The 14,591-nt window shown below is 34.4% G+C and overlaps 1 protein-coding gene across 1 annotated transcript in view; it reads right to left on the bottom strand.

The window, feature by feature from the left end:
* Positions 1-14,591, bottom strand: part of LOC106463821 (ribosomal biogenesis protein LAS1L-like) — a 105,608-nt gene that overhangs the window by 43,351 nt on the left and 47,666 nt on the right. The window contains exons 7-9 of the mRNA XM_022391430.1: positions 7,750-7,847; positions 7,181-7,263; positions 1,541-1,750 (exon numbers count right to left, since the gene is read on the bottom strand). Coding sequence (XP_022247138.1) covers positions 1,541-1,750; positions 7,181-7,263; positions 7,750-7,847 — 391 coding nt within the window. The remainder of the gene's footprint in view (positions 1-1,540; positions 1,751-7,180; positions 7,264-7,749; positions 7,848-14,591) is intronic.

Here is a 14,591-nt window from a genome sequence, read left to right on the forward strand (position 1 = left end):
TTATCTTCTCAACACGTATGCAGATGGGTTAAGATCTCTGGACTTGTATTCTCTTGAAAAAAAAAAAAAAAAAGAGTTAGAGGAGATCTGATTGAGGTGTTTAAAAGTGTTAATGGAACTGATGGTATTGATGCATAATCTTTTATCCATATTTAATGGTAAGTTTGTTTGTTTGTTTGAATTTCGTGCAAAGCTACACGACGGCTATCTGCACTAGTCATCCCTAATTTAGCAGTGTAAGACTAGAGAGAAGGCAGCTATTATCACCACCCACTGCCAACTCTCTGACTACTCTTTCCCTAACAAATAGTGGGATTGACCATCAAATTATAATGCCCCCACAGCTGAAAGGGTGAGTGTGTTTGGTGGGAAGGGGATTCAAACCCACGACTCTCAGACTGCAAGTTGAACTCCCTACTCACCTGGCCTTGCTGGGCCCATTAATAGTGAGAATGATAAGACTAGAGGACATAAATATGAAACTTGGCAAGGTAAAAGTCTCTCTAACAGGGTGGTTGACCGCTGAAATGAGTTTCCTTTGAATGTGGTAGATGCAGTTAATTTAAAGGAGTTTAAGGGAAAGCCTAATGAGTATTTGAATGATAAGGTCTGGCTTTGGGTTTTTTTTCTTTTTTAAGAGTTTAGTTCAATTTAGCGGACATGACAGCCTAGATGGACCAAATGGACCTTTGTTGTCCTTTAATGATATGTTTGGCAAGCAACCAATTTTCAAACCTGATCCACTCAAAATCACAATATTATTGGAACCAAAATAAATTTATGTTTTTCCAATGAATACTTACCAATTTATCAGGTTTTTGTCAAAGGTTATGTTTACCATTACAGTTTACCATAACCATCCTTTTCTCCAAAGGTTATGTTTACCATTACAGTTTACCATAACCATCCTTTTCTCCAAAGGTTATGTTTACCATTACAGTTTAACATTACCATCCTTTTCTCCAAAGGTTATGTTTACCATTACAGTTTAACATTACCATCCTTTTCTCCAAAGGTTATGTTTACCATTACAGTTTACCATAACCATCCTTTTCTCCAAAGGTTATGTTTACCATTACCATCCTTTTCTCCAAAGGTTATGTTTACCATTACCATCCTTTTCTCCAAAGGTTATGTTTACTATTACCATCCTTTTCTCCAAAGGTTATGTTTACCATTACCATCCTTTTCTCCAAAGGTTATGTTTACCATAACCATCCTTTTCTCCAAAGGTTATATTTACCATTACAGTTTACCATTACTATCCTTTTCTCCAAAGGTTATGTTTTCAACATTTTTGTTTATGAAAACATAAATAATTATGTAGAAGAGTGGTTCTCGTTGGTTGAAAAAAATAAATGTTTTTATAACTCATTTTCACAAAATATCTGACCACTTTCAAAATATAGGCTTTAACAGGTTTTATTAGTTCATTAGGAAGCCTGAGACTGTCACTTTTATAATGCATCTACATGCTAACCCTAAGCCACATCCAGTTCTGAAACACCTTAGCACAGTTTAACATACTTTAAAACCTTACCTTTAGTGTCTAGGCAAGATATCAGCTTTGTGACCCAAGCTACAGCAATTTTCTGATTAAGTTGATTCCAGGCAGAGCTACCTGACAACAAGATTTCTAGGAATGCCTGCAGATTACCATGTTTCATAAATAATGTAATCAGAAGAGGTTCCCAAAACTTGAAGAGAGAAGCAGGCAAAACTATGGAACTGTTATGCAGAAACTGCTTTTCTAGAAAAAATCAAAATTCATAACTGGTGAAATTTTTTCATCTGATGAAGTACAAATCAGCAAAACTAATTTCAAATCTTCAAAAATTAAGTCAAAATTCTTAAGAAATAGGCTAGTTCACCACAGCATGCTGGAAAATAAACATGTGAGGCCCACAGAACTCCCCATCTGTGAGCCTGCCTGGTCCCCCATCTCTCTGACAGTGCTTCTACATTGAACTAAAGAACAGATGGTGGAAACTGTGAACAATATACAAGTACGTCCAAGTTTAGGAAAATATTTTTGAATCTGTTTGTCTTGCAGGGTCTGGGACAAATGAAGTTCAGAAAGTATTTGGCCCCTCCATAATTTTGCTTGTTCCACAGAAGTTAGAAAGTGATTTACCATAGTATTTGTATAAATTGATTATTAATTGTACTGTTACTGTAAATGAGAAGAATATAAAAGAACCCTTTTGTTTATTTATTACGGTTCAGAAGGTTATATTTTCGTATACTCAAACAGTTTTGAACTTGCTTTATATTTATTAACATATTCATCTTTGTAGTTTTCTTTTGGTACATTTTTTTGCTCACCAAAACACTGAAATTTTGCACAACTGATAATGATTTACTATCAGTGAGCAAAGTGCTACAGGTCACCATGCTTGCAAGTGCTATTACTTGGTTTATTGGAGTACTGATTTTTAAGATATTAGTCACTATTATGAATTTGAAATAAATATGTATATAAAAGATGTAGAATTTGTGCATGTGTTGACTTAATTTTTGTTTCTCATAGAATTAAGTTTCAAATTCAAGGGAAATTAAGCCTGTTTGTAGAACAATACAATATTAGCCTGGCATACCATCTTTCACCGGGGACGCCTTAATTCCAGGAGATCAGTCATATTTTTACCAGTGATGTTATTATAAATTTTTGAAATATATAATTTGTTCATGTTTACACTTGTTGATGTCCATAAAATCATGTAGAAGCAAGATATTATGTTTTCCATACATTATATTATAGATTTGATACTACACTTCCCAAAATCATGTAAGTATTCAAGATTAATACAAAATTGTTACTAATAACAAGGTAAATGCTTGCTTTTTTACAATAAAAAATAGGGTCAACACTTAATTATTATTGGATTTCAAAAATATTTGCACCAGAACCAAACTTTTAAAAAAAAGGCTTCTTTTAATAAATAAACTTAGTATTCCAAAAATTGTTCAATTTCAAAATCTAAGTTCACGGGAGGTCCAGTTCAATCTATACTTTGATTAACTCCTCATCATTAACCCTGAACACAAGTTAACCATAGAAAGATAAGCCTTTTTTTAATCAGATTTTAATTAATCTTATTATCAATGAAGGAGATACTCCAAAAACATTGTGAGTACACCCTGGATAGTGTGTTGTACCACAAATTGTGAGTACACTATGGACAGGTGTATTGTATCACACATTGTGAGTACACCCTGGATGGGTGTATTGTACCACAAATTGTGAGTACACTATGGACAGGTGTATTGTATCACACATTGTGAGTACACCCTGGATGGGTGTATTGTATCACACACTGTGAGTACACCCTGGATGGGTGTATTGTATCACACACTGTGAGTATACTACGGACAGGTGTATTGTACCACACACTGTGAGTATACTATGGACAGGTGTATTGTACCACACACTGTGAGTATACCATGGACAGGTGTATTGTACCACACACACTGTGAGTATACCATGGACAGGTGTATTGTACCACACACTGTGAGTATACTATGGACAGGTGTATTGTACCACACACTGTGAGTATACCATGGACAGGTGTATTGTGTCCCCTAAAGTAGTTTTTTAGAGTTTTAAATTTGAAACTACTAAATGTATTGCAAATTCTTTCTGGTACCTTTCATTCAAGTTTGCAGAACTTAGCTTTGTACATTGAAATAATGTTAATGGCTTTTTTCTCGAAAAGAAATATAAAAATTGGGAGTAAACTAATAGTTACATGAAACACATGCCAGTTTTCAAAATATTTTTTGTTAAAATGTACTAAACAACTCTACCATACTGTTAGAAGAGTAAATACATCAAAATACTTTATGCATAAAAATAATGATTAAAACTGACTAGATAAGACTTTTCATTACATTAATATAAAGAAATTACTAACATTAAAAAGTTTATAGGGAGAAATCATATTAAATAGTCTCAAAAGATCAATACTTGCATTATTTTGAAACAATTTTTTTACCATTCAATACACTGAAATGCTAAATGCTGAGCTATAACAATGTCAAAAGTCTACACAAGAGAGAATCATAGGTTATATTTATGACATCCATTTATGTGAGCTTATATTAAATATCAGAAAGAAATTACTAATAAGGAACATACTGTTACTTATAACTAGAACTACTAAATGTATCAAAAAACATATACACTTTTACTGAAATCAATGATAAATTTTCATTCCTTTTTCTTACTAATTAAACTTTTTCTAAAATTTTACTTTCAATGTTGCAACAATCAAATATAGTAGAAGACCTAAATGCAAAAAAAACAGAAAAAACCTCATCATCAATTAATAGAATCTCCTGGAAATATTTTTATTGACCCTCCTCACAGCTATGGTTTTAGAATATCTGTGAGTAGCAGCTTGTTTTAATAAACCAGAAAAATATATTATATTAATCTTTCTTTTTTAGTAATAAAAACTGAAGTTGTCAATTGACGGTTACCAAAAAATATATTTGATTACAAATCTTTAAGCGGGTAAGTATCATTCTACTTTGAAATACACATGGAGAACTTTATGAAAATACAGAGAACACAATAAATGTAAAATAATGAACTTATGAATAAGATATCATACCTCTACAAGTTTCTGCAACAGTGTTAAGCATGGATTACTTATAGATATGATTTTTTACACCTAGAAAAAATTATTAAAGTGGAAAGCTCTTATAATTCTGTGGAGCAAGCAAAACAGTGGCTTATTTATTGTTGAATCTTTCAATGTAAATAATATTTTACTTCACAACTAACAGAAATGTTACTATATTTTACCACACATGAAAAAGTGCATTGTGTTTGGTTGAATATCCTGCTCAATAGTGGAAAAAAACCACTAAGGTTTGATGAGTTACTATAAATATTCAACTCCTGCTTATGAGAAAATGTTTGTAAAAAAAGTGTATGCTGAAAAAATGAAATGAAATTGCAGCTTGGTGTTATATGAAAAAATAGTGTTTCAGGCATCACTTCAACCACAGAGTTAGCTGGTGGCATAACCTAACTTTGTGTCTGTAGTTCTCCATGAAACTCGACTTGTTCATTAGATGGAATTGTAATACATCTTCAATATATAGTGGGTTGAGTAGGTTAGATTAAAATGATTTTGAACATTCAACTCAAAAAAGTCACCTGACAACTATAGACAGTATAAAATCAAAGTAGATTTTGACATTGCTTGGAATTTCATAGATAGTATGATGTCACCATAAACTGATCCCTTTTGGAACACAAAAGTAACAGTCTTTTCCAATGGCAAAATATTCATATACTCAGATTAAAGAAATGAGTTAAGATTGAGGATTTAGAATTTCCAAAGTGAGAATATCCCTTCTACAAACAAAGGACAAAGGAGAATGGATCAACCTGAGGAACCAGGATCATCCAAAAAGTGACCCACAACAAGTTATACTCCAGACATACTAAGCAAAGCATCTTGTAATTGATTAGAATACATAGGTTCCAAGTAATAGTGCACAACATAATCAAGAAGGATATTCACCCAAAAATGAGGCTAACAAGGTAAGAGTTCATCAAAATAAGGCTCCCATTCATTCAACCATACCACACCTCAAGTTGCTGGATAATGAAATGGGTATTTATGATATTCCATATGAAGAAATTCCATTCAAAGTCAGCACTGAAAAACTGTCATCCTCATACACTAGAACAATGTTTCCCAAAATTTTTTGCTGCAGCACCCATTTCAGCAAACAATGAGCATTCATCCCCTTCTAATAAATTTTTAGGCCATTAAAATATTTTACTAAAATTAAAATTGTAAGGCAATAATATTCAATTGTTATGGTATATTTTTAACAAATATAAATTTGAAACCCTCAAACCTTTTCTGTCTGCCCCCTGCCACCTTCTCAAAGTTTACTGCCCCCCTCCAATATTAAAAATGCCCACTAGGGGGGCAGTACAACCCAGGTTGGGAAACACTGCACTAGATGGTGTATATAAAGCATACAGGGAGGAGTGTTATGTTTTGGACATGACAACCTTATGATGAATGCTTTTGAAATGGAAACTATGCTGCAGGGTTATTGTCTAGATTTTTGGTATATGGACATGGCCAGATATTGCAATACAAACAGTAACAATGTGGTGAGGCTCAAAAATCATTTTAATGTAACATAATCCACCTCTGTACACTTATGTGTCCATGGTTCTTGGGCATATTTTGTACAACATTACAGGCTACACTAGCAAAGCATTCCCCTATACTATGATCCTTATGAGGATCTGAAAGACATAAAAATATTAATAAGGAAAACTATGCCAGACTGCAATTGTAATAAACATTTCTTCTGCCTCTCCAAGGAACAAAAGGCATCTGCATTTGCATCATTTACACAGCCAGCATGGTAGGATAGTGATACCTCTTCTTTTCAGGCTTAACAGAGTTACTGCATGATAAACATAGCACCATCTCTTGTGTGTTCCCACAACTTGGGGTCAGCATACTTAAGCACTTGGTGTCATCAGAGCAAACATAACAAATCAGGATATTAATAAATCTCCCTGGAACAGGGCTTAAAATTCCCAGACTTGATAAAACTAAAACTAACTGTAAGAAAACCAAAACAAGCATAATTATAGCTTGATCATTACAACAGTGTGACTAGAGTTTTACATCAATACTATCTGGATTGTACAAAATAAACAAGAAACAGTAAACTATAATAGGATTTAATAATAGCTAAGTATGTTATTAAATGAATAAAACATCAAAAGTACCAAAAGTACAACATAAAAACATAATACAATAATTAGACTTCACTGGTGATGACTACAAAAATCTTGTAATCACAAATGGCAAATGCTGTAAAGTAGAACAAAATTCAAATCCAGTAATGGCAAAAAATAAAATATACTTATAGCTACAAAAATGCTAGATATAAACTTACATATGGGAAATTTAACAAAACTTACAATCAATGTTTGCACTAGTGTCACAAAAACTTGAGTCAAAATGACACTAATATGGAAGGTTCAATGTAATTTGTAGTCACAATAAGTAACAGTACTCAAAATCACAGTTACTTAAAACTAAATCTAAAAGTAAGAAATGACAAAACAAAAATCATAATACTTGAAGTTCTTTCATGGTTTAAATAATTTACTTCATTGGTTACTAACCATGAGCCAGAAGAAGATAATTTAACTGGTCTTCTGTATGAAGCAGGTAGTCAGGTTGTACAAGTATGTTTAGGAAAAGAGGGCTACATGAACAGAAATAAATTTCTCTTTACTAAATGCAACAGAAAATAATACTTTCTTGCTTAAGGCTTGAAACTACATGTAAGAGTTAGAATTTTAACATACTTTTCTTTTTGCCCACATTTCATAAAGCAAAAATGGTCTTCTTTTTTTTTAATAATTCTAATGCGGCAATAAAAAGAATAAATATTTTGATAATGAATCACTTTAAAGTAATATTTTAATTAAAACAAAATTTTTTAAAGTTGAAGTAGGAATAGAACATATAAATTAAAAATCACAGCTAGAAAAATCATTTGTGCCATGTTATAGTTTAAATAAAAATAATAATAGAAAAAAGCAAAATTTCTACAAGATAACACTGCTGTCTTCAACTTTTTTTTGAAAAATGAAAAATAAATCCTGGCACACATCTACCAACACTGCAGTTTAGGTTTAGAATTCACACATATGAATACAAATTTTCTTTTGAAACTCATTAAAAATACCTGTTGTTCCTCAGCAATTGTTGAATACTCTTTCTTATTTTTTTCACTTGTTTTTGATGTTTTTTCACATTGATGTAGGGAAGTTGAGAATAAAGTATCTGAAAAAAATTAAAATAAATTCATTCAAAAAAATAACACTATACATTTACATTTTTAAATTAAGCCTATGACAACAATAAAGATTTCATTGCCATAATATGCTAAATCAATATGAAAAGAATAAGTAATCATTACAAAAGCATTAATAAACAGACTGTTGATATACAATAATGCTTCATATAAAAAATTATTTCACAAAACTAACATTTAAAGATGTTCTGTTAATTTTACTGAGGAAATAACGTAACAGGAATCTATTCTTTCAATATCCACACAAAAATGTGTAGACTGATTCTTGACTCTAAAGAACAATTCATCATGAAGAACATAAAATCTGAAACTTCAATCAAAGAGACACTAAGATTGAGCTCGTAGGGTAAAATCATATCTTGAGCAACAGCAACCTTGTTTAAATAACTATAGTAAGTACTAAAGCTTAATATATATAATGAATGAATACAATCTATCTATCTATAAGCCTAAGAATATGAAACTTCAGTGAATCTTGTGCTCAAAAATACACATGGCCTCAGCCAACCTTATAACATACATAAAAAGCTCCAAGACAAATTAATATGAACCTAGCAAAATGACGCTGATGTTGGGATTGTAAAATTACTTTTTTTATCTGCTAAATATTTTTTTTATGTTAATAGTACTTATATTATTAGAAAGCTTTGGAAGTATTTTCTAGTTTCTACAAAACTAAAATCAAAAGAACTTTATATAGAGATATGACACTCAAACAGCCTCATCTAATATTAGCAAAGCTAACAATTAATGAACAAAAAATTAGTAATAATTTTCTATAATGTCATATTTCACGTAATGATAATAATATATCTGGAACGTCTGCATCAGATTCTACTTTAAATAGAACAGTAAAACAAAGATAAATAAAAATATTTAAAACAGCATTGTCTTTTACAGTCTTTTATATCTGGAACGTCTGCATCAGATTCTACTTTAAATAGAACAGTAAAACAAAGATAAATAAAAATATTTAAAACAGCATTGTCTTTTACAGTTAGAAAATTATGTGAACAATTTAAAATTCAATACTGTTTTCCTTATGCACACATCCCATACAATTGAAAATATTCAATAATTCCTTTCCTCATATCTATCTCATATATATATAAATAGATAAATAGCTCAATAATTTCTAATTACAATTATTGTAAATAGGTGATTTAGATCAGCACTATTAAACAATAAAAAATTTATAATCATTTAATGCATTTATTTTCATTCCTGGTTAGTCATCTATAGTCATAACGGTTAAAGCTTGTGGTAACAGCACCCAAAAAGCATTGGGGATATCCCATCTATCAAGTTAAATCCAAAATGCCAAAGTTAAACAACCTGACCATCAAAAATAAAAACAAGGGTGATGAGGTGAATGCTTAAACCCACAATGTCTCACTTCCTACTGCATTTCGCTGTCTGCAGCCAGATGTGGGAAGGCAGTTACCCTTAAATTTATTTAAGTTTTAAAAGTAGAAACAGAACCACTCAAAATTTCTACAGTATAGAACTCCCACCACCACCCTTAAAAAATGTAAATGAAAGTAAGAAAACTTACTTATAAATTTCAAAGATTTATTCAAGTATGACATGGGAAAAACTGAGACAGACTCACCTACATGAAGTTGGTTTTTCCAGTCCCAGCATACTGAATAAAAAACTAAGTTAGTTATTCAAGGTTACCCTTGTTGTTGTTTGTTATTAAGCACAAAGCTATACAAAGGGCTATCTGTGTTCTGCCCACCATGAGTATTGAAACCCGGTTTCTAGCAGACATACCGCTGTGCCACTGGGGGGCAGGTCACTATTGATAAACTAATGACTTCTAAGTAAGGAGTTTTCCATAACTGAAAGTTAATTATTTACAATAAATTTATACTTATTATAAAAAATTTGTAAAAACGTTTTTTTTTTATGTATATCTCTATGTCCATTATTTTTTAGTTTATTTAAGAATAAGGAAACATTATCCATACTATTGTGATATAATAATTCTTTTTAACAATACATTAGGAATAAAACTATGGGGAGAATGTAAGTCACGGATAGGAAAATTAAATTTCCTTCTTTTATCAAAAGGGTCAACTGAACTCTGCCTTCTACAAAATAAATGTCCATGTCTAGATAATTAATGTAAGAATCATTCCTATTGTTTTTTTCTATTGTCAGTTCCTTAGGATATATTGTATTTGGGCCAAAGTTTAAGTTATTTATTGAAATTAAATCACCAATATTTCGAAATGTATAATTAAATGAATTGGGATTTAAACTTTTCTTTTTAAATAGGTATTCATAGAAGAACAGAAACAAATTGGCCATATTTGAAGAGAAATTGGCACCCATTGGAATACCCACCATTTGTTTATAGACCTGTTCATTAAAAATTATATAACTATTATAAATGTAGAAGTACAGTTTGTTTTTGCATTGGATCTTAGTAAAGTTGTATTTTGTATTAGCCACCTCTGTATCCATAAACTTATCAAACATGTTATTAAATACTCTAACAAGGTATTTTAAATCTATAGATATGAAAGTATATCAATTCAAACATAAACAACATGAAAATTTATCTGTCCACAGAAGTTTTCCATATATTACAATAATAAGTTTTTTGCTCTCAGTAACTATATCTATGGGTCAAGTTGCTCAGTTATTATTTCTGACATACTGAAAATGATGGTGATCCCAAGTTGTCCAGCTACCAGTTCATTTAACAAAAAATTCCAAAAGATACTGAACCTCAAAGTTGGTTGTTTGGCATTTTTTGGTGCAAAGCAATTAGGCTATCTGCACCAAACAACTGGTAAAAAATAGTGAGGGTAAAATTATTGTAAAATGTAAAAATAGAGTTAAAACTAAAATATGTCCAAAATTCAGATAAAAGATTTAAATACAATTAAATGGGCCAATTGTTCTTAAAAAATTAAAAATACTATAAAGTTGGACAGTGTAACTATTGCCAATGACACCATCCAATGAAAGGGGTAAACCCATAGAAAAAGATATGTCTAAAATGGTGCCACTGCTCACAATCATAATGATGGCATGATAGTAAATTGTGAGCTATTGTGACTTGAGTGTCACAAAAGCTACACTTTGGTGGGTCAATACTAAATAAAAAAAAATATGATTTAAAAAACTGTGACCAATGTGTAGCCTTGCCAGGATAACTTCCTCCTTCCAATCCTTATGGAAGCAAGACGAACAAAGAGCAACAGAAGGTTTGATCTGGAAAAGTTTGTTATGGCATTGCTCAGTATAAATAGTACAAACACTGTACTGCACAGCTTCTACATGATTCAGAGCAAAAGAAATGGCAAACAACTCGGCAGTGAACACAGAAACTGTAGAGGGGATCCTACGAGCAACTACCAAGTTACAGCAAATCATGGCTGAGCCTACAGAGTCACCCGATTTCGAACCATCCATGTAAATAGGAATAGAAGGATGGTTCGAAAGATCTTCAACAAAGAGAAGATGGTACTTCCAATCAAGAGTATCCACCTTGCTTGGATGACTCAAGGAAAAGTCACAGTTGGAGATGGTAATAAGCCATGGTGGAATTCAGCCAGTTGTGCCTGGATATGAAGGCCAAAGAGAGGAACTGCAGACCATCTGTTCCGAAAGAGCATGACCCATCGAGAAAGAAAGACAAAATCCCAGATGGAATACTGTGGTAAGGATCGAAGCTTGGTAGCATACTGTAGGTAAAGTTGCAAATGATGAAGGTGAAGAGGAGGTTTGTGGGTCTCAGTGTACAAACTCTAGACTGGAGAAGTGTAGAAAGTCTCCAAACAAAGCCAAAGCCGCAGATGGTGAATGACGTCCAGCATCTTCAATGCTGAGGTCCTGGCAGAACCATAGACCAAAGACCCATAGTCCAGTTTGGATCAAATCAAGGATCGATAGATCTTGAACACAGAACACTGATCTGCTCCCCATGAGGTGGAAGAGAGGATACGAAGGATATTCAGTGCCCTCATACACTTGACATGTATTCTTGATGTGTGGAATGAAAGTAACCTTATGGTCAAAGATAAGCCCAAGAACTTTGCTTCAGGGACCATGGGAAGAACAACATCACTGAGACGGAGCTCGGGATCAGGTTGTAGACCCCACTGATGGCAAAAATGCATGTAAACGATTTTGGAAAAAGAAAATGTAAAACCATTTGCTATGGTCCACTTCAACAAGCGACTGAGGGCAGTCTGAAGTCTCTGCTCAATAATCCTCATTTTGGACGACCAACACGACATGTGGAAGACATCGACATAGAGCCCGTTTGCAACAGTAGGAGGAAATTGCTTAGTGATAGAATTAATTTTGATTCTAAAAAGTGTGATACTCAAGACAAACCCTGAGGGACTCCAAGTTCCTGTGGAAAAGAACGGGAAATAGTCGTACTCACACGGACTTGGAATCACCTGTCCAATAAAAAGTTCTGAATAAAAATGGGTAAATGGCCACACAACCCATATGAATGGAGGTCCCGCAAAATTCCGTACCTCCATGTAGTGTCATAAGCCTTCTCAAGATCAAAGAACATGGAAACAAGATGTTCCCTCTTGAGGAAGGCTTCCCTGATCAACGTTTCAAGTCGATTCAGGTGGTCCAAGGTGGAGTACTGTCGACAGAACCCATACTGGGTGGGCGAGAGGAGGTTGTATGATTTGAGGAACCAAACAAGACGAGCATTAACCACTCTCTCTCCAAGACCTTACACAGACAGCTAGTCAAAGCAATTGGATGATAATTAGAAGGGAACTTGGGATCCTTCCCAGGTTTAGAGAAAGGGAGGACAATAGCCCAGTGCCAAACATCAGGAAAAACATTCTCCTGCCAGATCCGATTAAAAACAACCAGAAAAATGGCAAGAGAGAGATGGTGCAGCATCTTATAGTGAACTTCATCAGGTCCGACTGATGAAGAGCAAGTTTGAGTTCCACCAGTGTAAAGGGGGAATTATAGTTGTAGAGACGATTGGTCCAAAGGAAAGAGGCAATCACTCTGCCCGAGACTTGATGGCCAAGAAGATGGGGGAAGAAACAGAAGTGCAATGCACGAGAAAAGCACTCACCAAGAGTATCGGTGGTGCTTTGTACATCAGCAACTTCCTGGCCATTGGAGAGCAAGATGGAAAGGCAATGGGAGGCATACCGCCCATTGACCTTCCCAATCTTGTCCCATATGACTTTGGAACTGGTGGTAAAAAGAAATGCTAGTTGTAAACTTAATCCAAGATTCCTTTTGGTTTTGATGTCTGACCTGCCAAGAAGAGGCACGAGCCCACTGGAAAGCAATGCGGTTCAAAAGAGTGGGATATCTGCAAAAGGTATCCCAGGCCCGTTTTCGAGCCTTCCGTGCCTCCTGGCAGAGAGGACTCCACCATGGATGAGAATACTGTAGAAAACGTGTTGAGGTCACTGCTACCACACAGTCATTTATTGATGGCAGGATCAAGTTCTGAAAGAGTGGTGAAAGAGAGACAATCAGCCTGGTCCAACTTCCACCATGGCACACGGGTCGGGTGACATTTACCATGACCAATCTCCCTCAAACAATAGGAAAATTATCAGTGCTCCATGTGTCACCATCAACCCTCCAAGAATGGTGGGAGAAAAGTGAAGGGGAGCAGACTGATAGATCAATGACAGTAAAAGACTGACTAGGTGCAGGAAGATAACTATTTAAGAGAGAAAGGTTGTGATCCAAGAGCATTCACATGTGAAAAAGACTCTTATGGAGGCACAGAAAGGTCCATCTGCACTCCCACCATAGCAGTGTAGTGCAGCAACATATATTCGAGATGGAGTAGCAGACAATAACTTCCGAGCCTCGGGGTAAGAAATGTTGTCAACAGTCTTTAAACGATGTACCTCTTTCTCCTCCACCCACTTAGGGCAAGATCTACAGTAAGAAGGGCTCAGTTTTAGTTTTGACGTTTTCATCACCACGTCCACCTGTCGCCATTAAGGCAGGTTATTTGAACTGTAAGGTAGTGCCCTATATTCCCAACCCTCTCCAATGTTTTCAGTGTCAGCGGTTCGGTCACTCTAAGACATCTTGTCGTGGTTCTGTGACGTGTGCTCATTGTGGTGGCAAGGACCATGACTCCTACGAGTCCAAAATGGACCCTCACTGTGTTAATTGTAGTGGTTCCCATTGGCACCATAATTCCATCTTGACGAGTGGATATCCTTCGAACTACCGAAACTCCTTGATTAGAGAAACAAGCAAGGATCTCGTCTCGGGGATAGATTTCAAATCCCTCTGAACGATAACTCCTCATGAGGAATTCAAGGAAGTGTGGGGAGTAACCTCAATGGGTATATCCCCAATGGTCTTTGAATTCAAGAGAAGTTCACTGTGTTTAGGATGGGAAGTTTCTACTAAGATGTCTCCAGAACATAGCTTCTTAACTGACTTTGGAGAGCCAGCAAGCCCCTCTAAGCCCTTCTGAATAACAAAAGGAGATATTTGCCCTAAAGATTTATCTGATAGTGAATGCATGATTAAAAAGCGAGGTACAGGTGTACTGTGTGATGGAGACTGCTGTTCAGAGTCTTATAGGTGTGGTCGTTTACCAATAAGCAGATTTTTAACATTTTTTTTTATTTGGAATGGGGGGATCCATAATTAAAGAGAGATTCAGTGCCCACTGACCCCACCTGCCATGGAGTCCTACGAGGGGACGCACCACAATGTCAAACAAG

This window comes from Limulus polyphemus, unplaced genomic scaffold, assembly GCF_000517525.1.
Source record: "Limulus polyphemus unplaced genomic scaffold, Limulus_polyphemus-2.1.2 Scaffold1491, whole genome shotgun sequence".
In the NCBI taxonomy this organism is placed as follows: domain Eukaryota; kingdom Metazoa; phylum Arthropoda; class Merostomata; order Xiphosura; family Limulidae; genus Limulus; species Limulus polyphemus.